The sequence below is a fragment of the Cervus canadensis genome, chromosome 4 (genome assembly GCF_019320065.1).
Source record: "Cervus canadensis isolate Bull #8, Minnesota chromosome 4, ASM1932006v1, whole genome shotgun sequence".
Taxonomy (NCBI): domain Eukaryota; kingdom Metazoa; phylum Chordata; class Mammalia; order Artiodactyla; family Cervidae; genus Cervus; species Cervus canadensis.
Genome location: NC_057389.1, coordinates 102,292,671 through 102,315,983, shown reverse-complemented (window position 1 = coordinate 102,315,983; position 23,313 = coordinate 102,292,671). Strand labels below are relative to the sequence as shown.

General features: G+C 57.4%; 1 protein-coding gene across 4 annotated transcripts in view; it reads left to right on the top strand.

The window, feature by feature from the left end:
- The window catches only part of EPS15L1 (epidermal growth factor receptor pathway substrate 15 like 1), a 105,219-nt gene extending 82,150 nt beyond the window's left edge, over window positions 1-23,069 (top strand). Inside the window, exons 22-26 of one of the 4 annotated variants that reach the window (XM_043467197.1) lie at window positions 1,073-1,205; window positions 3,565-3,612; window positions 5,690-5,788; window positions 17,131-17,336; window positions 22,460-23,069. In XM_043467197.1, the coding sequence (XP_043323132.1) occupies window positions 1,073-1,205; window positions 3,565-3,612; window positions 5,690-5,788; window positions 17,131-17,336; window positions 22,460-22,606 (633 nt within the window). In that variant the 3' untranslated portion in view covers window positions 22,607-23,069. Of the gene's footprint in view, window positions 1-1,072; window positions 1,206-3,564; window positions 3,613-5,689; window positions 5,789-17,130; window positions 17,337-22,459 lie in introns of those variants that run through there. The other 3 variants (XM_043467198.1, XM_043467199.1, XM_043467200.1) reach the window with 3 other exon arrangements.
- Window positions 23,070-23,313: the final 244 nt, after the last annotated feature.

Here is a 23,313-nt window from a genome sequence, read left to right as displayed (position 1 = left end):
CCCTGTCGGTGCCTCTTGCCTTTCAGGCCACTCAGGTAGACAGGAGGGTCCTGGGTGCCCGACCCTGGCGTGATAAGCTGTGTCCTGTCAGCTCCCCCTAGGACGTCCAAGCCGGTCTGGGAAGCGGTGGCTGGGAGGGGTCTGGGGGTGGCAGCGAGCTCCAGCCCGTCTCTGAGAAGGAACAGGGGCTCAGGTTGGACGGGAAGGGCTGAGCGCCCCCAATCAGGGACCCTGTGTGTATGGAGGCCTAGGGGTGGGGCACCCGGGGCTCCGGGCACCAGAGGATTGCCCAGAGAGGGTTGGGTCCACTGCAGGGGTGAGTGCTGAAGCGTTGTGCAGTGAGGGGGTTGGGGGCTGCGAGGAAGGCCGTGTGTGCCTTGAGGAGTTCTGGGGCTTACCTTTAAGCTTCAGGGTCTTTTCACGCTACTGCCTACCCGCCTGTCATGCTTAGCTTCCCACCTACCTTCCTGCCCACCCATTTCTCCAGGCGTCTCTCTGTGGCTGCTGTGACATGGTCCGATTTGGGTGTGAGATGGTTGATGTCGGGTAGTGGGAGCGCGGGTGAGACCAGGGCAGGAGGAAGCTGGTGGAGGGGCCAGGCCAGAGGCAACAGGAGCCCATCAGAGGCGGCGGTGGCTGTGCCAACATGCGTCGGGTGGGCTCGGGCTTGAGTCCCTGGGGGGCAGCTCAGTGGTGCAGAGAGGGTCTGGTGCCGCTCTGACCAAGTGCCCGATGCTGACCAAAGGGAGAGGGGGTGGGACACATCTCTGAAGTATGAGCAGGAAGCCCCGATACCCCCAGGCGGGTGGCAGGGAACAACTCCCCCACCATGCCCCGCCGCAAGACATAAGCCCATCCAGGCTCTGGGTGTTCTTGCCTGATCTGTGTGTCTGTCAGCTGCCCCTCGTGGGCCAGAGGACCCCGTCTGTTGAGGGTGGAGGAAAGCAGGGGTCTGGCGAGCAGCCCTCGGGCCGAGCGGGGGCCCTGCCGCACACCCTGGAGGGCTCGGTGGGCGTCCCTGCCTCCATGTTAATGATTGTTTCTGCCTCTCTTTTCGTGTCCTCTCTTGCAGCCCCCAACTTCTGGGCCTTTCACCTCCTCCTTTGGAGGGACAGGATTCTCAGATGACCCCTTTAAAAGTAAGCAGGACACTCCCGCTGTGCCTCCGAAGAAACCTGCTCCTCCGCGGCCTAAACCGCCGAGCGGTCAGTACGCTTCCTTCTCTCGCAGCCGCCTGCCCACCGTTGCCGGGCGGCGGGGGTACGGCGGGCCCCTCAGCGCACCAGCCCAGAGGGTCCGTGTTCGGAGCCAGATGGGCTCCCCTCTGCCCGTCACGTGGCTCTACACACCTGTGTGCCTGGCGGCGCCTCTGATCCCTCCTGCCCTCGCTGCGTCCTGTGGGCCCCTGGGCTCTGGGCTCTGTGAAGACCTCCAGGGGGGTCTTCAGAGGCCGGGGGCTAAGAATCCTCCGGGCGGTTGGCAGAGCTGCTGCGTGGCCCCTGGCTCAGCATGTAGTCGTGGCCCCTCCGACCTCCCCACCCATCCCGAGCTCTTTCCAGGTTGGCTCATGGAGGGCCCAGGGCTGGGGGCTGGCAGAAGCAGTGGCTGAAGCCACTGCACCCATCCTGCACCTCCAGATTGGTTTAGGACTTGGGGAGGGGTGGGGGGGTTCTTCCTTGGCTGTGATTGATGTGAGAGGAGCCAGATGGCTTGGGGCTCCCTTTTCTGCTCCTGCCCCAGCATCTAGGCAGGTAGCTCCGAACAGGGGGCTTCCTGCAGCCCTTCCTTCTCCTGGTTACAGGATGTTGCTGGCTTCTCGCAGGATTTGGTTAGCTCGTGCAGGGTACCTCTCTTGGGTGATGGCGATAGTTCAGCAGGCCAGGTTATCAGACTTAAAAGCAGGAAGCTGTTGCTCCCAGTGGCAGAGGGATTCACTGCATTTTCCCAATCATTAGTCTATTCCCCCTTCATGGTCTGCTCTGGTCCCCTAGCAGAATCTCCTGTGCTGCCCCTAGACTATAGTGTCATAGAAGGACCACGTGCTGCTGCGGTCATGCCTTCTATTCACGGCCTTCCTTTCTTGGTCCTTTCTGTTGGGCTGACTCTCTCCTTCCCACCTGAGCACGCCCTGCCCCCGCAGTCAGCCCCAGGGCCTCCGCCTTGTGGCTGGGCAACGGTGGATGCCCCCTCCACCCCCTGAGGTCACTAGTTACGGGGGATCATCAGTTCAAGGATGGCCAGCCTTCCTACACCTGTCCCTAGAACCGCACAGAGGGGAAGCTGTTTAAAAATGCACCCTCTCCCCTCCTGTCACCTGCTGGCCAGAACTTTGTCTCAGGAGGACAGGCTCTCTGCCCGCGGTGCCCACTTTGGCCTCCTTGTGGATGGGACATGAGAGAAAGCACGCCCGGTGGGCGGGGTGAGTTTATGAGATTTTCTATAAACCATGCTTCAAAGGCATTTACCCTGAAACAGGGCAGGGAGTTTGGGGGAGGGAGCAAAAACTATGAAGGAATTCCCTGTGTCTGCGAGAGGCCGCTTACACCTGAGAGGCTGTGACCCTCGGGGGACACTGGCTGGTCTCCTGATGCAATGGCGTTGGGCCTTCTCCATCAGAAAGATGGGAGCCATGGCAAACCTGTGCACTCAGTGACACGCTGCACGTGTGCGTGCACACGCTGTCACACTGTGCTTGCATGTGCCTGCATGCACGGTGCGCATGTGAAGGTACAGGCACACACACACACCCCCGCCCGGCAGCTCAGCTCGGCATCTGCTGGGCCTCGTGGAGGAGCTGCTCCCCTTGCTGGCCGCGGCAGGCGCCGAGCTCCGTTCTCAGGGTTTCTTGGAAACATTCATCTCAGCCTCCTCCCCTTCCCTGAACCAGTGCGGGGGTGCTTTTGAAGTCGCCCTCGGCTGGCACCTCCCCTTGTGTCTCCCTCAGTGAGCCTCCCCACCCACCTCGGCTTCTGCTTTTAGTTGCCATGGACTTGGAAAGCAGAGCCCGCTGGAGGTGCAGCTGAGCTCCCGGGGGCTGGCCCCGGGGCTCAGGCTTTTCAGAGTCCTGTCCGTGTTTGGGGGAGTCTGGGCGTGTAACCCGGGGGTCTCAGGCTGCCTTTGCTCATCGTGGCTTTGGCCTGCTGCACCCCTGCTGAGCCAAGGCTGGCAAGGTGCCGGGTGCCCCGAATATCTCTTCACATCACGACCCTCAGGGTGCAAGGTCACGACTGTTAACCCGCCAGATTCTGGCAAGACCTGCAAGACTGGACAGGCACCATGATGCCCTCTTAGCAGAACTAGAAAGGGAAGTGAGGGAGGTTCACATGGATGCCCAAGGTCACGCAGCAAGGGGGAGCAGCAGGGCCAGCCCTACACCCAGTGACCCCTACCCCTGTCCAGGCCTCCCACTCCCCCAAGCCCCCTTAGACAGCTGTAATGAGAACCACGCCGCGAGCTTCGGGTGCTCTGGACAACAGTCAGCCTGTGTGCAGTGCTTAACCCGTGAGCGGCCACACCGTGCCCGCATAGAGGCCTAAATGTCTTTCATCTGATTCTCTTACCTAGAAGCAGTGGCTGAACAGGAAACCCCTGCATTGTACACGTTGCTGGGTGGTAGGTACACGCTGTGTGGCGGGTGCTGTCAGAGCACTTGCAGTGGTGCTGTGATTTCATACTAACCTGTAACAACCTGGGGACTGCCGGCCGATCGATGGCCCTGCGAGGGCCGCCTGACCCAGCAGGTGTCATTTAGCAGGGTGGGTGCTGGTGGGGGGCATGGGCTTGTCCTTTGCAGGCTGCTTCCCCGATCGAGAGGTTGGAGCCCAGCCGTGTGCATGTCCCTCCTCTCCCCCGTCTGCATCACAGGGAGCAAGGCCTCTTCAACTGGAGCCGCCCGGCCGTTGTCTGCTTATTAGCAAGACAGGGCAGCAGATGAGAGAGAAAATCCTGCTTGGAATGTTTGTTATGGAAGCGTCAGGCTCAGCTCTCGTTCTCTTGGCTCCTAAAGATGGGAAGCGTCCAAGGGGCTGTCCATGGGTGGTGGTTGTTGTCTTTTGAGAAAACAGTCAGCAGTTGGCGAGTGAGGGCATCATGGAATGTGCTTTTCTACGCTTCTTGCTGATGCAGCCCTTTGCTGCTTGGAGGGGCCATGTGGCCAGCACGTGAACGTGCTGCGTCGTCACGTTCAAGGGCCCCCTGACGTGTGGGGGTGTTGGTCCTAGGGGGGTGAGCAGGGAGGGGCTGCTCCCTGCTCCCGAGGCCCGGTGGCCTTGGCGGCGGAGCTGTGACCCCCTCCTCCATGGAGGTAGGTGAGCAAACAGTGCAGCCTGCCGGGTGATCGTGGCTTTTTTTACACACACAGTTTCATGCCCACACTCCAGAAACCATGAGGAAGGAGTGGGCTCACCTTTGTCACTCTGTATGGGAAATGGGTCTGATTGACCACACTCCTGCTTGAGGCTCGCCTGGAGGGGACCCAGAGATTTCTAGAGTCCTACAGGTCTTTGTGTCTGGCGTCAGCCCCGACCTGTGAGGCCAGGACAGGCAAGTCTGATGCCGCATCCCTCTGGCGTCTGGGTCCCCTGTCCTGCTAGAATCCCAAGAGGATGCTCGATCAGACTGGTTTCACGTTCTGGCTGCTTCCGTTTCCCGGAGGGACTCTGGGCAAGTGTCTTAACCTTGCTGAGCCTCAGTTTCCCCGCCTGAACTTGGGCGCAGCTGTGGCCTAGCGTGTGGCCTCTCTGGTAAGTGCCTTGCACAGTTGATGAGCATCGTGATGAGCATGGTGTGTACCCACCAACCCGGCCCTGGGGTACAGGGACCAGGACTCAGGGTCCTCCTTCCCCGGGGAAAGACAGAGGCTGGGCCCGAGGCCGTCATATGCATACAGGGAGTTCTCAAGGGATCCTTTTCCCCCATGAGTTGGCAGTTTAGCAGAAATCTTTGCAGCTGAAAAAAAATAGCGTGGGTAGTTGAACTTCAAAGAGGGCTCCAGGGTCCTCTCTGGCAAAGCTCAGCTGTCGTCGCTCACGTGGGACCAGGTGGATGTTTGGGCCTGAGTTAATTCCTGGCTTTGGGGGTGCCAACCTTTGTGCCCCAGAGGCTGCAGTGCTCACAGCCTGTGGGAGCTGAGTTTTGGTTGCATCTTTAAGTTTGATGAAAGATTAGTTGACATGCGATCAGCAACACAGTGTCAGCCTGCACAGTCACGGTGGGGGTCCTGCCAACCGGGAGCCTCACCAGGGTGCTCTGGGAAAGAGTTCTGGCATCCGAGGCGTGTGACTGGAGCAGCCCTCGGGCCGACCATCTGCTCTGACCCAGGCCAGAAAGTGGATGCTCCAGAACCTTTGAGAATCACCCTCTGGGGCATGTGCATGGCGCTCTGGAGTTGGCACTGAGTTCTCTGAGCCCAGAGGTCTTTTCTAGAAAGGTCTATCAAGGTATGCAGTAACGAGCAGGTGTCTGTTCGGGTAGAGAGACTCGGTTTCTTCTAGGTAGATGCAAAACAGACCGCTCCGGCAGCCGCTGAAACCTGTCAGTTAGAATTAGCGCTGGTACACCTCCCCCAGGTAAACAGCGGTGTGCTTTCTGCAACGGACCGGAGATCGAGATCAGTCAGAACTCACCGCCGAAGAGTTTCTAGGTAAAAGTTGTTGATTTGCAAAGGGAGAAACAGATTTTTTTTTTCAAGTGCAGGAAATGGCTGTGTGGGTGTCAGTGATTGGGCCCTCGCGCCTGCGGCGACAGATAGCGGGATCCTGTGCCCCGGGCCCCACCCTCGCCACTTCCTGTAAGTGCAGCCCCACATTGCGGTTCTTGCAGCGCCTGGGTGACACCAGCTAGCGTGCCTTCACCGCTAACCAGCCAGTCACCTTTAACCTCTCCCCAGTTTAATTATTATTACAGCTAATGACCTTTTCACCCACAGAATAAAGCCACGCACACTCCGGTGGTGTCTTTCTGCGCTCTCCCCCTCCTCAGTATCCTTCCAACCCACACCAGACAATGGGATACTATTTAATAACTAGGGTCCTGTTTGATTCAAGTGATTCTGAAAAAAATAAATCATCATTTCTGCCCTAGAACCCGAGTCCCCTCCCACACCTGTGACTGACCCCACACGGTAACAGAACAGGGTCACAGAAGGTGGCATCTTTCTTCTGGGCGCTTTTCTGGTGTCCGCCCGCCCCCAGGGCCAGCCCATTCGCCTGGCGGTCAGCTTGACCGTCCCGGGAGCTGCCACCCAGGAGCTGATCGCAGAGGAAGCCCCGGGTCCCTCCGTGGCTCCAGCCAGGGTGTGTGCTCGGCTCTGAGAAGCCAGGCAGCATGGCGTGAAACCAGGGCGGTTACGCAGTGCCCCTGTGGATCCCGGCCCCTTGTTTATCGCGCAAGATCCACTCTGAAAATGGCTTCTCCAGTTGAGCCGTAGCGGTTAGCACCTCAGCCTTGAACTTAACTACTTGAATTCCGTTCCCACGATGATTTTAGAGAGATAATTCAGTGGGTACATGTGATAGTTCTAGAACAGGACAAACGCAGTTCACCGCCAGCTCGAATGTGGAAAAACGCGGCAGTTGCCGGCCAGCCAGGGTTGGGGTGCTTCAGGGTCGGGGAGCTCCAGGGGAACCTCAGGCACCCAGCCTGGTGGAGCCCTCCTTCCCCCGTGGGCTGCCCACCACCCCCGCCGCCTATCAGGAGCGTCCATGCTGGGACTGCGCAGGACCCCTGACCGCACTGCTCGTGAGCCGGCTCCTGGCCAGGGGGAAAAAGTCACTTTCCTCTCAGCTTCTTAATGTGTGAAACGCCTGGAGACGAATTGTTCTCTGGGGTGAATTTCTGTTTTGCAAAGTCGGCTGAGTTCGAAAATAGAAGCATTTGCCTACCTTAGCCCACGCCCACCCTCCTGCACCCAGAATCGCGTGGTGGGTTGAGTGGGAGTTGAGTGACACTGTCACCTGTTGTGTAGCGGGGTGTAAGTGCCCAGACTCGGGGGGCCTGGAGCAGAGGAGTCGGGGCTCAGCCTGCCGGGGTCTGGGGGGCGGTTATAGCAAGGCCTTGAGGTGGGGTGCAAGAGCCTGGACTCCCCAGTCTGGCGTCTGTGTGTAGGTGTGAACAGACAGCAGCTACCACCCTGCCCCCGGCGCCCCCCTCGCCCAGGGCGGAGGCCCCGAGTACCTCCCCCAGCCCCTTGGTTCCTCCACCTACAGCAAGGTGAGGGGGGCCCAGGGAGACATTCCCCACGAGGTGCTGGCTTTTCTGACGGGGTGAGTGTTGCCCCCCATCTCTTCACTCCTTGCATTCAAAGCACTGAGTCAACCCCGCCGCCACTGTCAGCTGAAAGCGGCACATGTGTGTGTGAGTGGGTGGTGGGGCCGGTCCCCCTCCTCCAGGCGCTCTCGGTGCTTTTCGTGCTGCCCCCACGCCGGGGGCCCCCGGTGGGCTCTGCACCCGCCTCTGGCGCACACGAGCGCTGTCTCACCTCTCCAGACCCACCGCGCGGCACCCTGGGGAGTCTTCAGTGTGGGCACGGTGCCTCCCTGCCCGTGCCGAGGTGGCGTCCTGGCTGCACGGGTGCCGCTCCGGAGGGAGGAACCAAGGCTGGGCCGCCGCGGCCCCAGGGCTCCCCCCGCCTGGCTGTAGCTAGCATCTCCCTGTCCCCCCCCCGGGCACCCCACAAGGCCCCTCACGGGGATGTGTAAGGCCAGCACACGGCTGATTCAGCAGAGTGTTGGAGGCGCAAATCAAAAAACAAATATAATTTTTAAAAAAAGCAGAACTGTGAGACCTGCCAGGCTGTATTGTTTTTGTTGTGAAGGCTGATTTATGATTTGTAAATTCATTGATAAGTCACGTACCCCCTCCCGGTGTTTGCTACAGAACCAAAGTGGCCCTTGTCAGATTTCTTACGAATGTCTTTGGAGTCTTCTGTGGAAACCCCTTAAAAAGTGTGTTTTTCAGTCCTAAGGGTATCTGTCCTTTGAGGACCCCAGAAGTGTGGCGACATTTTCCCCTTCTCACCTTCTTCCTCTGACGGGGCAGTGACCCCACAGCCCCTGGGCTCACTACCTCTGACCATCCCAGGTACCTTGCAGAGGGTGAAACAAGCTCATCAGTTGTGGGGGTGCCTGGTGGATGATAGTAAATATTTGTTCAGCTTTTCTCAACTGTTCAGAACCAAACCTCATCCTGCTCCCTTCAATGCATTCAGCAAATTTGTCTTAAAATTCAGTAAATATTTTTAGTGGAAAATCTCAACGTTGTGATGGTGGGGACCTCAGATTTTATCTTGCCGGGGCTCTGCTGCTTGGCACGGCTTTGATCTGTGGGGTTTGCCTTCTCCTCGCGTGAGCCTGAGCCAGAGTGAGTGGGGCCAGAGTCTGCAGGGCTCCTGGCTGGCAAGCCGCTCGCGTGGCCCTGTGGGTCGCGTCCCACCAGAGGGGGCCTGGTGTTTCTCATGTGTGTTGGTGAAAAGCGACCTTTCTCAGTAAATAAAAAGTTTCTGAGTGGTGCTGGATGTGTAAGGTGACGCTTTGGACAGCCTGCTTTCTCTCTCCCCCAGTTCAGCTTCTTTGCCGGGTTCAGGGCGCAGAAAGGGGGCAGCCAAGGTGACAAGGAGGGCACCTCCGCAGCCTTAGCTCTCCCATAGTACGACTTTCAGAAGTCTGGCGGTTGTGTGGGTGTGCTGCGTTATGTAGGACGAGAGGCAGTTGTGTGTGTGTCCTGTGCTGTGTGGGATGAATGACAGTTGTGGGTGTCCCGTGTTGTGTGGGATGAGTGACAGTTGTGTGTGTGTCTCGTGCTGTGTGGGATGAGTGACAGTTGTGGGTGTCCTGTGCTGTGTGGGATGAGTGACAGTTGTGGGTGTCCTGTGCTGTGTGGGATGAGTGACAGTTGTGTGTGTGTCCCATGCTGTGTGGGATGAGTGACAGTTGTGGGTGTCCCGTGCTGTGTGGGACAAGTGACAGTTGTGTGGGATGAGTGACAGTTGTGGGTGTCCCGTGCTGTGTGGGATGAGTGACAGTTGTGTGTGTGTCCCGTGCTGTGTGGGATGAGTGACAGTTGTGTGTGTCCCGTGTTGTGTGGGATGAGTGACAGTTGTGGGTGTCCCGTGCTGTGTGGGATGAGTGACAGTTGTGTGTGTGTCCCGTGTTGTGTGGGATGAGTGACAGTTGTGGGTGTCCCGTGCTGTGTGGGATGAGTGACAGTTGTGGGTGTCCCGTGCTGTGTGGGATGAGTGACCGTTGTGTGGGATGAGTGACAGTTGTATGTGTGTCCTGTGCTGTGCGGGACGAGTGACAGTTGTGTGGGATGAGTGACAGTTGTGGGTGTCCCGTGCTGTGTGGGATGAGTGACAGTTGTGGGTGTCCGTGTTGTGTGTGACAGTTGTGGGTGTCCGTGCTGTGTGGGATGAGTGACAGTTGTGGGTGTCCGTGCTGTGTGGGATGAGTGACAGTTGTGTGGGTGTCCCGTGCTGTGTGGGATGAGTGACAGTTGTGTGTGTGTCCCGTGCTGTGTGGGATGAGTGACAGTTGTGTGTGTCCCGTGTTGTGTGGGATGAGTGACAGTTGTGGGTGTCCCGTGCTGTGTGGGATGAGTGACAGTTGTGTGTGTGTCCCGTGTTGTGTGGGATGAGTGACAGTTGTGGGTGTCCCGTGTTGTGTGGGATGAGTGACAGTTGTGGGTGTCCCGTGCTGTGTGGGATGAGTGACAGTTGTGGGTGTCCCGTGCTGTGTGGGATGAGTGACAGTTGTGTGTGTGTCCCATGCTGTGTGGGATGAGTGACAGTTGTGGGTGTCCCGTGCTGTGTGGGACAAGTGACAGTTGTGGGTGTCCCATGCTGTGTGGGATGAGTGACAGTTGTGGGTGTCCCGTGCTGTGTGGGATGAGTGACAGTTGTGTGTACCCCGTGTTGTGTGGGATGAGTGACAGTTGTGGGTGTCCCGTGCTGTGTGGGATGAGTGACAGTTGTGGGTGTCCCGTGCTGTGTGGGATGAGTGACAGTTGTGGGTGTCCCGTGCTGTGTGGGATGAGTGACAGTTGTGTGTGTGTCCCGTGCTGTGTGGGATGAGTGACAGTTGTGGGTGTCCCATGCTGTGTGGGATGAGTGACAGTTGTGGGTGTCCCGTGCTGTGTGGGATGAGTGACAGTTGTATGTGTGTCCCGTGCTGTGTGGGATGAATGGCAGTTGTGTGTGTCCCGTGCTGTGTGGGATGAGTGACAGTTGTGTGTGTGTCCCGTGCTGTGTGGGATGAGTGACAGTTGTGGGTGTCCCGTGCTGTGTGGGATGAGTGACAGTTGTGGGTGTCCCATGCTGTGTGGGATGAGTGACAGTTGTGTGTGTCCTGTGTTGCCACAAATGGCAGCTTGGGAACGTCCTGTGTTGTGGAGAGTAATAGCTCAGGTGGGGCAGCTGTCCTGACCACAGACCTTTGTTTTTTATTTTTGTGTTTGGTTGTTTTTGTATTTATCTCTCATCTACAGAGCTGCACTTTCCAACTGCAGCCCTGAATCTTATAAATAGAACCCAGCCGCTATCTGGTCGGGATGAAAACACACATTCTGGCTCACGTCTATTTTTGATTATGTTCTATTCATCTGATTTATAAGACCCCGCCCCCACTAGTCACCCAAACCTGTTAAACTCTCCTTCAGGGTAAAAGTTTTCAAGCAGAAGAGCCTGCCTTCCTTCAGTGTTCACATTTCTGAGTCGTGGAGGGGTTTGTATCCCATCATTTTCTCCCCTCCCTGCCGACTCTCCGAGCGGAGACCTTCCCAGAGAAGCTAGGAGGGAGAGGTCGGGGCGGGGCTTCACGACCCCCAGCGCCCCCCGGCCTGCCGCTCCCCGATCCTGGGTGCTGGGGGCCCTCTTGGTCTCAGAAAGTTCAGAAGCAGGAGAATTAAAGACACTGCTGCCAGGGTGGGGCCGGCCACCAGGGTTTTTTTTTTAACAGCACACACCGTGGTAAACCATCAGGTTCATATTGTTTTTGCTCAAGGCTGTCCTGTGTGCGGTTTCGGTGCACCGCTAGGGTAGCTGCTGAAACTGCTGCGGTTTCAAATAAGCCCTATTCTGTCCTGTCTTCAACCTTGGTTCCCCCACCCTGGTAGTGAAGCCTCCTCTGAGTGCTGGGGAGTCACTGGGGGGCTCAGCAGCAGCTTCCAGCCCCGGGCTGGGGGAGGGTCTTTATCTGATTGTCTGCAGTCACATCCTCCTGTCCACTCAGGCCTCCCTGCCCTGAGCAGAGGTCTAGGAATGACAGCCCAGGTGTCATCCTGGTTATTAGTTTTATACCAAAATTTAAGGGGGGAAAAAAAAAAAGATTGGTGTTCTCTTCTCTGAAACACGCCCCAGACAAGCCTCTTTCCTTCACTCTTGGTGCCCGGAGCCACAGAAAGGCGTAAAAGTGGGCAGCAGTTCTGCCCAGGGGCATGGAGGCAGACTGAGTTACCCTGTCACGTTTAATATGAGCACCACTTCAGAAAAAAACAATTAAGGACTTAGCAGAAGTGGTTACATAAAAGCAGGAACCAGCCCCAGAATGTATGAAAAGTGTAGCTGCTAAAAATAAACGGGGGCTCAGAGTGGGAAGTGTTGTGGACCAAGGGCAGTCAGGGCAAGGGTGTCTTTTGTGAAAGGCTTCTCTGCTCGGGAGCGTCGTGTCAGGCCGAAGCTGGGAGGCCACCAGTTTTGCACGTGTCAGGTCCGATAATTCAGCCTCGATGCCCGAGCACAAAAACAGATAACCGAGAAAAAACCGTTTCCCCCCCGCCACCACCACTCCAAAACAGGAGCAGTTGATGTGCCCTGGTTTCGTATTAACACAGTCATGATTTCTAAATAACAACGGTTTCGGCAGCCGAGCAAAACCAGGCCCCGGGCCGTTCTTGGGTGTGAGTGCCTCCTTTCAAGATCTCCCCGATCATCTCCGTGCTTGTTAGAAACCTCAGCCTGACATTCTTCCCGGCTGGATTCTTAACTGCCCCCCACCCCCAGCCCCTGGCCCCAAAGTGATAAAAAAAAAAAAAATACCCTAAATCAAGGGAGGAAGCTCTTCTTAATTTAAAAAAAAAAAAAAAAAAGCGGCACAGACGTGGGTGATGGTGTATTTGAACATGTGCACTGCTGTGGTCACTCTCAGGGCCTGGCTGGGGTCAACTGACCCCGTTAGGCATGCTCGGACATTTGCCGTGCTGGACGGTACGGGGGGTCTGCCTGGTGGAGGTACCTGTGGGAGGGAGACCGCGGTGGCCGGGCTGCAGGGACCGTGCCCGCCGAGGCCAGCGTGCCCGTGCCTTAGAAGGCCATCCCCCTGGGCACCCTGGCAGAGGCGCATGCACTGGCTCGGTTGGCAGGTGAGGCCCCATCCCTCAGGGCCCGGGGAAGGCTGCAGGTGTCCCAGGGGCCCCCGGCACAGGGTTCGCTCAGGATCCTGTCTGTATTCACAATCAGCCTTTGATGACGCCACCCCTTGGGGTTTGGAAAGCGAGGCAAGGTCTGCGTCAGGGTGTATCCTGTCGGGGGGGCTCTTCTCTAGGGGGGCACGCCTGGGCTGTGGCACTGCTCCACCGTGGCAGGGGGAGGTCCCATGGAGGGTTTGAGGGAGCCTGACAGGTGGGGGCCAGTGCAGGGAACTCGGCAGTTCAAGTGGAGGCCACCCCTCCACGGGGGCTGCACACACCCACCCAGCCACACTGCGCGGGGGGCATCTGAGCAACTCTGCAGGCAGGGTTCTCAGTTTCCTTGCGGAGCTCATGGCGGGGTGGAGCTGTCCTGACCTCTGGGTATTGGAGCTACGCCAGCCTGGCGTTGGCAGACTAGTAAAAGGTGATTTACAAAAGCAGACAGCCCCCTCAGGGGCCAACCCCAGCTCTGGCGGCGATGGCGCGCGGATGCTCTTTTACCCCGCCCAAGTATCCTAGGGCCACCATACCGCAGCTGAGACGGCTGAAATGGACCATCCACAGCTGTGGAGGCTGGGGAGTCTGAGATCAAGGTGTGGTCCGGGCTGATTTCTCCTGAGGCTGCTCTGGTTGGCTTGTAGACGGCGCCCACCCCCGTGCCTTCCCACGGTCTCCCCTCTGTGAATTTGTGTGTCCTGCTGCCCTCTTTTCTCCCAAGATCACCAGTCCTGTTGGATTAGGGCCCACTCAGAGGACCTCACTCTAACTTGATTACCTCTGCAAATATCCCATGTGCAAAGACAGCCACATCCTGAGGTACCGGGGGAGAGGACCTGAGCATAATGAATTGGGGGTGGGGGACCAGTTCATCCCATCACAACCCCATTTCATGGAAAAGGAAGCTGAGGCTGGAGGGGGTGGTTGCCATGTTCCTCCCCATCTTCCAGGGGTCCACAGCCTACTCCCTGCCCAGGGCTGGGCCAGGAGGGCTGAACACAGGCCTGGGGAGATGGTGGGTCTCAGGCACTTAAGGCAGAGGGACTGTCTGGAGAGAAGCCCTGGCCTGGGGTCCTGGGGGAGCGAGGTATGGCTCGGGACGAGATGGGGAAGGGTTTTGTGGGGGCTTCCCGAGCTCGCCACGGTGGAGCTTGCATGTTAGAAAGCTCTGTCAGCAGAGCGGTCTGTGAAGCTGGGACACAGCTGTGGGCAGCCGAGCGCTCTGCCTTCTGGAGCTTGTGTTCTCTTGGGCAAGAGAGAAAATACATGGCGAGTGACCTAAAGACAGCATGACGAGGGCTGCAGCGGTGTCTGAGCCAGAAGTGGGGAGGGTGGCCTCTTCGTGCACGGCACCCACGTAGGGAGGGGCGCTCCTGCCTGGGGAGCAGTGAGCGCAGGGTACTGCGCTGGGCCGGGGCGGGATGGCCGGGGCTGGGGTGGGTGCTCCCAAAGACCTGGGGAGAGCGCGGCAGGGTCGGCGCAGCACTGAGTTAAAAGGCCGCCTCGCTGAGCGCGGCGGGCCCGCGGGGCTGAAAGCTGAGAGAGTGGGCTGCCCAGGGACTGTGGCAGGCGCGGCTCCCAGAGACCCAGGAGAGGCGAGGACCACTTGCCTCGGGGGGTGGTGCCACTGTGGGGACCCGAGCTCCCGGGGCTCACGCCCACCCTCCTCCTTTCCCAGGGACCCCCATGATCTGCCTGGCTTCCCGTTCAGTCACTGCTCCCAGCTGCACAGTCTGGAATTGACGCGCTGCGGGGCGGGCTGCCTGCTCGCCTCCAAAGAGGGGCTCTCCTCTGCCTGCCGTGCCGGCCCAGGGGGCCCATGCTCAGCCGTCAGCTCATCCCTTGGGCCAGGGAGTAGGCTGCTGTGGAAGGAAGATGGGCTTGGGGGAGGTGGCTCTTCAGGCCGGCACCCAGATGTCTCCCTGTGGTCTGAAGCCCACAGGGCTGAGGTCTGGGAGGGAGAGCAAAGCCAACAGCCAGGCGGACAGCTCAGGGGGGAGCCGCCCGAAGTCTGTGGCTCTGTCACGAATAGGCGAGGAGGGGCCAGAAGGAGAGAACCCGGCCTGTACGGAAGGTGCTGTGTGGGCACAGCCCCCGGGACTTCACTTGAACAAGCCAGCTGCCCTGGGGAAGAGGGGCCCTTGTTCCCACCGCCCTGCGCAGTGGACTTGGCCCCGCCCTTCTGGGGAAGTGTCCCTGCTCCAGCAGGTGGGGCCCACCCCGGGGCTTCAGCAGAGAGAAGTTCGCCTGGCCCACTGAGCCTCGTGGTTGACTGTGACCGGACTTGTGGCCACCGGGAAACTCCTACAGCCTCCCCAAGCCTGCAGCCTTCCCCCTCCCCTCCCTTCTAGGTCAGGGTGTCTCCTGTCGGAGCCTGGGGCAGGTACTAGGAAGGTCAGGCCGCAGTGGGCACGCCTCCCGACCCACAGCCCCACCTCCAGAAAGTGTGTGAAAGTGTGAGTCGCTCAGTCGTGTCCAACTCTTTGCAACCCCACGGGATGTTGTAGCCCTCCAAGACTCCTCTGTCCATGGGGTTCTCCAGGCAGGAGTACTGGAATGGACTGCCATTTCCTTCTGCAGGGGATCTTCCCAATCCAGGGATCGAACCCGGGTCCCCTGCCTCGGAGGCAGTTTGTTTACCGTCTGAGCCACCAGGGAACGTCTCCTATAAATAGACACACGTGGGCGAGGCTGTGCTGTTTGTGACAGTAAGAGCCTGGGAAGGTCAGAGGTCAGCACGGGGGCCCCATGAGGCCACGGGCATGGGCACAGTCCTCTGATGCAGCCTCGGGAGGTGACGGAGAGCCGGGTGCAGAGCTGCCTGTGTCTCAAGAGCCCTGTGCGAGCCTCGGAAAGTCAAGACTCTCAGCGTTTCCTTACTCATGCAGACAGAAACCAGCGGCTGCTCTGGGGGTGGGCGTGGCTCGGGGCCTCTGCGTCCCAGCCACACTACTGGCATCCCCCGCCCACCCAGAAGTCCCAGCTCAGGTGGGAGGGGGTGTGGGGATTTTCACCTCGGCTTCTGGTGGGCTCCGCCCCGTCTCTTCTCCGTGGGTTCTCCTGGGGGCAGAACCACACCTCTGGTGACTCGAGGTTTGGAATGAACTGACGGAGTCGGGGCGACCTTTGTACCTTAGGGTCGCCCAGCTGCTGTGTCAAGTGACAAAAAAACCCGTGTATCCAGAGGGGCCTGAGGTCAGGTTGTCACAGGCCCCGCGTGTGCCGAGCCCTGCTTGTGCCTGCAGCAGGGCATCAGTCACGGGCTCTGACCCCTGACCCTTCGTGCCCACTTCCCAGACAGAAGCAGGCCAGCTGGGCCTGAGGCACTGGGCCTGGTCTGGGTCTCAGAACTCAAGGGGACAGGCAGAAGTCCTTAGGGACCCCTGGGGACCCTCAGAAGTGTGGCCCTAGGAAGCAGCGTCAGAGAGCGTGGTCTTGGAGCTGGGCATGGAGGCGGATGTGCGGGCAGGTGGCGCGGCAGAGGCCAGCAGGGTGGGAAGGCAGGCGCCCTGGGCCGAGGCGCTGCAGACAGGTCGGGCGTGACTCAGGGCCGGGGCCTGCCTCTGGACGTGCAGCTGGTGTCCAGGGTTCTGTATGGAGTGTGGCCCCAGGCTTTTGGCTTCTCCCACATTAGTTTTAGAATTGCAAGAGCAAAACACGGGCAACTCAGTTAACAGATCAGAATCATGTTAAGTATGCCCTAGCCTGGGCTTGGACACAGAGCTGCCGAATTGACTGTCTCACCACCTGGGTACCTTGGTAACCCAGGCAGCTGTTGGGCAAATGAATGGTATCAGGTAGGAACCTGGCCTCCAAACCCAGCAGATCCTGGAGGCTCATCCTGTGGGCCCCCCTTGCCAAACGCCCGGAGAGGTCTGGTTGCTCATGGATGGTTCTGACATATCGGCAGGCCTTGCTGGGAGAAGCCCCTCGTCCTTGGGCCACACCCCCCAAGTGTAGCCTCACAGCCTCATTTCCCACCCATTCTGAACACCTGTCTCCCGTGTCCTCATGGAGAGCTGCCTTGCTGGGACCTGGGCCTCCCAGAGCTGCCCTCTCGGCAAGAGCCCACAAAATCCCAAAGCCTGCCCCTTGGAGCCAAAGGGACAGACCCAGGAGCCGGAAATGAATTTCAACCCAGGACGAATTTAAACCCAGGATGGCTGAGTGGGTTTGTCTGGTGAGCTGCACACAGATCCTCACCACTAACATGGCTAACTCCACATCACGTTGTGAAACTAATTCCCCATCCTTCCTGTTTAGTTGCAAGTAATCCCCCACCCTTTTTTTTTTTTTAATTGTTGGGCTCTTACAGTGATCTTTTTCTGCTCGACCATGACTTTGTAAAAACTCAGTGTGATCGTGAATGTGTTGCCCTGATAAAATGAATCACTTTGAAACACGCCTGCATGTGAGCTTTCTAAAGATGATGTAAATTTTAGCTGTGGTGGATGGGGAGGGGAGAAGGGTCATCTGAAGTGGTTTTCTAGGACCGCCCACAAAACCATTAAGCCTCCGGGATAAAGGGAGAGGAAAGCGGAGACCCACGCCGATTCCCCCCGGAGTCCGTCCCACAAGCCACATTCCAGCTCTTTCCAAGGGAAGGATAGAGCTTCCCAGGGAGCTGGCGCCCGGCTCCTCAGTCAGGACCCTTGTTCTGTCCCTGGTCAGTAACTTGAATTTCTTCTTCTTTTTTTTTTTTCTCCTTTTTTTTTTCTCTCCTAAATTTTCCAGGTAAAAGTACACCCGTAAGCCAGCTTGGTTCTGCAGACTTTACCGAACCCCCTGATCCATTCCAGCCACTTGGGGCCGACAGCAGTGACCCGTTCCAAACTAAAAAGGGGTTTGGGGACCCGTTTAGTGGAAAAGATCCATTTGCTCCCTCCTCTTCAGCTAAACCTTCTAAAGCCTCCTCTTTGGGCTTTGCAGACTTCACCTCTGTAAGTTGAGTTCTCCGCCTTCCATGCCATCCCTTCCTCCCCCCTGCTCCGCTTGCAACTTCCTTGGGGTTATCATTATTATTATTATTTGTCTCTTTCAAATGGCAAAGCTCCTCCTGGCCCCAAGTCTCCCGGAACCTCACGCCATCACCCGTGTTATTTATTCTGTACTGCTGCTTGCTGTAAGAAAAAAATGGTTTCTCAATAAAAGAAAAAGAGAGCACTGGTTTGGATACTCTGTGATGAGGATGCCTTTTCCTTCCGGCAGGATGGCCCAGAATGCCTGTTTCTTTATCTTTCATGGTAGACTCTCTGTAGTAGTTCTGTTGCCCAGCGGCTTTTGTGTTCGTTCATTTTTTTGGGAGGAGGGGGAAGCCACCACGTCAAACACTTCTGAAGTACGAAAACAAGATCGCTAAAGTTACATCTGGGTGCTGCTGTCCTAAAAAAGTCTCTGTGCGAGAGTTCTCACGGTCCCAGTTTAGGGCAGCAAGGATTCAGGCGGGTCACACCAAGGGAAAGCAGTTTGATTTGTTTTAAAAAAAACTTTTTATCAGCTATGGAGAAAACTGAAATGCAACCTAGAACAGCCGCTCTGAAGCCCCTTCCTTGTGCAGGGAGAAAAAAAAAAAAAACAAAACCAAAACTCAGAAAGCCGTTTAGCAGAGTGAAATGTCTTTTCAGAAGCTAACCCGGGGATTTTGAAAGCCTGGCTCTGTGTCTCGGTTTGAAAAAAAGATTCCAGGCTGTAAAAGACTTTCATGTTAGTGTACTTTCAGCACCCTCATGAGTACCCAAAGGTCTTGTTCTCAGAGAGCTTCAGACGTTGTCTTCCCAGAAACAGTTTCCCTGTCTGTTGCGCTCCTAATGTTGTTTTTAAGAAGGCTTTCTTCGCTCGGTTTGACAGAGTACCTTGTTTCCTCGTTAGGTGTGAGGTGTATTGTTTATAGATGCTTCAGCTCCTAGAATGTCTGTCTTAAAGCAAGCACCGCCGTTCCTGTGCCCAGCACACGCCTGATTCATGTCAGATCCAGCTCATGCACAGCTAGGCTGTGGCTTATTGAAATTGCCCAAGATGCTGACACGTTCCTGGCTCTTGGCAACCTGTAAATATTTTACAACTGCAGTTGGCCTGGTTTTGTTGACAGCCAGTGCACACTGGATATATACAAATGGTGATATTGTTAAATAAAAGCCAGAAACAAAACCTGCTTTATCTACAGTTTCTTGAATAGCACTGCTTCTATTTTTTGGTTAAAAAAAAAAAAGAAACACCGATGGAAAAAAACTGAGCTATTTCACGTGTGACTCGGGTACTGTGTTTAGGGTAGGGGGGAAGGGTAAGTGGATTTTGAACAGCAGTTTGAAGAAATGATTGTTCTCTCTCTGAAATGCACAGTTTTATTTCTTACAGTCCCCCTCCTGCCCCCAATGGATGGTTTTTGGAACAGTTTTTTTTTTACCCCCCAAATTTCAAATTATCATTTAGTTCATCATTTCTGGGCATTTCAGCACAGTTGTTAACTTCCTATTTTAAAACACCCGCGGGGTTGAGTCACCCTCAGTTCCAGGCAAGGAATTGGGTTCTGCCAGTTTTCTGGCGGTATAGAAACCGCCTGCAATACAGGAGACCTGGGTTTGATCCCTGGGTTGGGAAGATCCCCTGGAGGAGGGCATGGCAACCCACTCCAGTATTCTTGCCTGGAGAATCCCAGGAACACAGGAGCCTGGCGGGCTACAGTCCCTGGGGTCGCAAAGAGTCGGACACGACTGATAGACTTGCACTCAGTCTGCAGCCCTGCTGTCTTATGTTTAAAATCACCTTTCCCACTTCAGACACCCCAGTCTTCCCAGGGGGAAATCAGCTGACTGGGAGGTTCAGCCCCTTGCGATGCGGGGAAGTGGGGGAAGGCGGGACACCTAGCTGATTCATGTTGTCCCCTCAGTCACACAGAACTGCCCCACCTCTGGGGAGTGTCTTTCATGTTTGTGGTGTCCAGGGACTTGGTCCATTGCCTGATGGTGTCTTTGTTCACTGGACCTGAGGGATAGGTGCCAAGAAGGCCAAAGCTGGTTCCTCGAGTCTGTGTACTTCAGCTTCCTGGGGGAGACACAGAGTGCCCAGCAGCCTGGCAACGTGACTCTTAAGATCAGACGTTCTAAGCATGCCGGCAGGACGTGTTGTGAACCCATGCTGAAGCAGCCTGGTCCGCGTTGGCTGTCAGGGAAGCCAGTGTCACGGGAGTACCCAGTCCCGCTCCCCCGCCCCCTTGGCGCCCCAGCGCTGCCTCTCTGGAACCCTCTGATTTACAGACCCCGAGTCTCCATCAATGGGTTTCTTGTGCTTGTAGCGGCTCACAGGAAGCCTCTCTGGTGTTTCTTTTAAAACGAGCCTTTTCTGTCTCAGGCAAATGTGTTTTATTAGGAAGTCGTATTTCTAGGTGAGCCAAACAGCGCTTTCTTTCGGAAGGCCGCATTAAGAGCAAATATCGGATGGGATAAGTTGCGCTTTGCCTCGTCAGACGAGTTGGATGCGTTTTCAACAGCAGGATGAGCGAGCTAACGGGAAGCGGCGAGAAGTGTCCCCACGCGTGGTGACAGCAGGCGGGGCGCACACGTTGTCCATCCCCGTGGAGGAAGGGTGCTGTTACTTCACGTGCAGAGGGCTCTGACCCTCAGATTTCCACGGAGAGGCCGCCAAAATCAACCCACCGAGTCTATAGGGCCCCGCTGTGTGAGGTGTCTCAAGGGGGCGGAGTGCTCACGACCTGCTGGGTCGCCTCGGCCCCTCGTCATCATGAGTGAAGTAGGAACCGGAGCTGGCCATTCGCCGAGCAGCCCTGCGCGCGCAGGTGTTCCAGAGTCGGGCCGCCACGTGGCGCACCTGACACATCCGGGTCGAGGACCAGGGCGTGGCCTGGGCGCGGGCTGCCACCAGGCCCCGGAGGGGATGCGCTGCTGATTCAAGACGCGGAGGGAGCCACAGAGAAGCCGCTGCCTTGAGTCTGCCTCCGACCGCGTGCCCGCTGTGAGTCTGCATCCTGGAGCCTAAGCTCGCCTCCAACGAGTCCTCCCCGAAGGCATCTAGAACGTTCCCGTCAGCACGTTTGCTTTGAACTCACAGACTCCTGGAGCAGGAGGTTGCCGGGCTGAGCAGGCCCCACCGAGGTGCAGGCCTGCTTCTCGTTGGCCCCCCCGCTACCCGCCCGCTCCTCCGGGCTGGCGAGGGCGAGGTCCCCTGTCCGCCCAGCTGCCTGTCCCCTCCCACCGCTGTCAGCGGCACCGTGGAGTCGTTCCCATCGGCATTTGTTGTTCTTTCCTTGTTTTTCTCCTGAAGAGGTGTTGGAAAATTCCCCAAAGGTGGGGGAGGGGAGGGCAGTTATCTGTGGCCAGTGGTGGAAATACGAGGGGCGGGGACTGGCTTTCAAGAGTCCAAGCTGGAGACCCATCTGATCCCTGAGTGTTTTTCTGGGCCATTTCTCTAAGAAACCAGGACTTGACCTTTGTGCCTGGAGGGTGGCTCCTCTTCACACTGACCGTCATCTGCCCCTGCCTGACTCCCCAGACAGGTGGAAGGAGGCCTTCTGGGCTGTCCCATCTCCTCCCCCTCCTCGGGGCCACCCACACCTGGCTCCAAACCAGGCTCCCCTAGGCCATCCCTCCCCTGCCCAGTCCCCATTGTCTGGCCCCATCACCCCAAGACTAGTGGTCAGGTCATGAAACATTGACAAACGGCCAGTCCCACTGCCCCACTTTGCTTGTCCCTGGAGTGTCCTTGGGAAAATCTTAGCTCCTTTCTGGGGCACATGGGTTCACTGTCCCAGATCCTTGGGGTTCAGCTGACTTCTCCACATAGAGGAGAGATGCCGACCCAGGCAGGCTAGGGGCCCAAACGGGCTGCAGCTCTGCTGGGGGTCAGCGGTGCCGGAGGCACCCCACCTGGAGACAGAGCACAGTGACGGGGGTACCTCTGGGGCTGGGGACTCCCGCCAGGGGGAGAGCGTGTGACGTCTGCCTTTCCTTTACATAGAGCTGTAAGTCCATCGCTTGAATGGTTTGAAATCACCCATCTCGGGAGAAGGAAGTGGCAACCCACTCCAGTAATCCTTGCCTGGAGAATCCCATGGACAGAGGAGCCTGGCAGGCTACATTCCAAGGGGTCACAGGAGTTGGACACGACTTAGCGAGTAAACCATCATCTTGGGATCAAAACGGTTTCTTCCCTTGTTTTAAAAAAAATTTTTTTAAAGTTGCACCTTTTGGAAAAGGACCCCTACCCTCCCCCCCCACCACCACCAAGAATGAAAAACTGGACCAAATGACCGCGTGATTGCCGAGGGCTCCTGTGAATGTTCAAGTACAAAGTGGCTCTTAGCATCTCCCAGAGCCTCTGGGACCGTGGCTGAGACAGAGCTGCCGCATCTCAGGACCCTGTCATCTCGTTTGGCCTCAAGGCCCCTGAACACGTTGGAGACTCGGAGATCTATTTGAGTGTGAAGTCTCCAGCCCCAGCGCCTCTCGCCCAGGCATCATGGCCTGTCATGGAGGCCCAGGCTCTGCGGGTTCGGCGTCCCATCTCCTTGGGGTTCAGCTGACTCTGCTCCCCAGCTACTTCGAGATGACCGTGCCATCCCCCAACAGGAGGCCCAGTAGAGCTTCTCTGTCTCCCCCCCCCCCCCCCCCCCGTGAAGCCTCCTCCAGGCCGGAGGGGCGGCGGGGGGGTGTCCCTGGAAGTCTCTTAATGTCCCTAATCTGATGCCTGGCCTCCGCCTGCTTCAGCTCCCAGCAGGGATGGGGCGTCTGGTTTCTCTCTGAGGTGGAGGTGGAGGTTAAGGTCAGACCCAGCCCCACATGTCTCAGTGCATGTAACCACCTTCCAGACTGGGGGTCAGGACTGGGGCATGTGCGTCCCCTCTGCATCCCCAACCAAGAGGCGGCTTCTGGCTTTTCCTGGTTTTCACCCCCCGCACACCAGGCACCCCCCCCAACACATCCCAGCCTGGCGTTTCCCCACACCCGCGATCCCCCCACAGCAGACCTCCACATCCTCTCTGCCCCAGCCAGCTGGCAGGCAGGCACCATTTCAGGGACCGTGTAACCCACCCTCCGTTTTTCCTTTGCAGTTTGGCAATGAGGAGCAGCAGCTGGCATGGGCCAAGCGGGAGAGCGAGAAGGCGGAGCAGGAGAGGCTGGCGAGACTGCGGCGGCAGGAGCAGGAAGACCTGGAGCTGGCCATTGCACTCAGCAAGGCCGACATGCCTGCTGCCTAGGTGCGGCCCCACTCTCAAGTGCCCGGAGGCAGGATGGACAGGGGTCGGGCATGCGGCAGGAGAGGACGTGGAAATCCCTACATATACACACACACTCGCTCTTGGTGGTCCCCGAGTCACAGCCACTGTTACGTCAAGGACTTGCTGGTCAGAGAGCCCTGGGCACTGGATGCCTCACCCAGGAAGAGGAGACACGGTTCACCCCAGCAGAGGGAGGCCCGAGGAGAGGCCGAGGACCCACCTGTTCGCTGTGACACCCCCGCCTCCCTCCTGGAACTGGCAGGCAGAGCATGGGGCGAGCAAAGGAAGCGCCTGTCTCCTTACCCTCACCCGCTGCTCACACCCGGGCACACCCAGCCGATGCCTCCCTGACTCCCCTACCAGACAGACACCCCGGTGATGTATGCATTCATTGTATAAAAATTAAGTTTGAATGATTAATATAAAATATTTTAATACAAAACAGAAGAATCCTTTTTTTTTTCCCACTTACCTGTTGTTTTCCTTGCATGAAGGTCCACACATGATGGACTGCAGGATTTCCCTGCAGTCCAGGGATTAAGACTCCATGCTGCCTGTGCAGAGGCATGGGTTCAATCCCTGGTCGAGGACCTAAGGTCCCACATGCTAAAGGGGGAAAAAAAAATTTCTAAGTGTTTGAGCAGAGGCCACAGAAAAAAGCCAGTTTGGGAAGTTTTCAGAGGTTG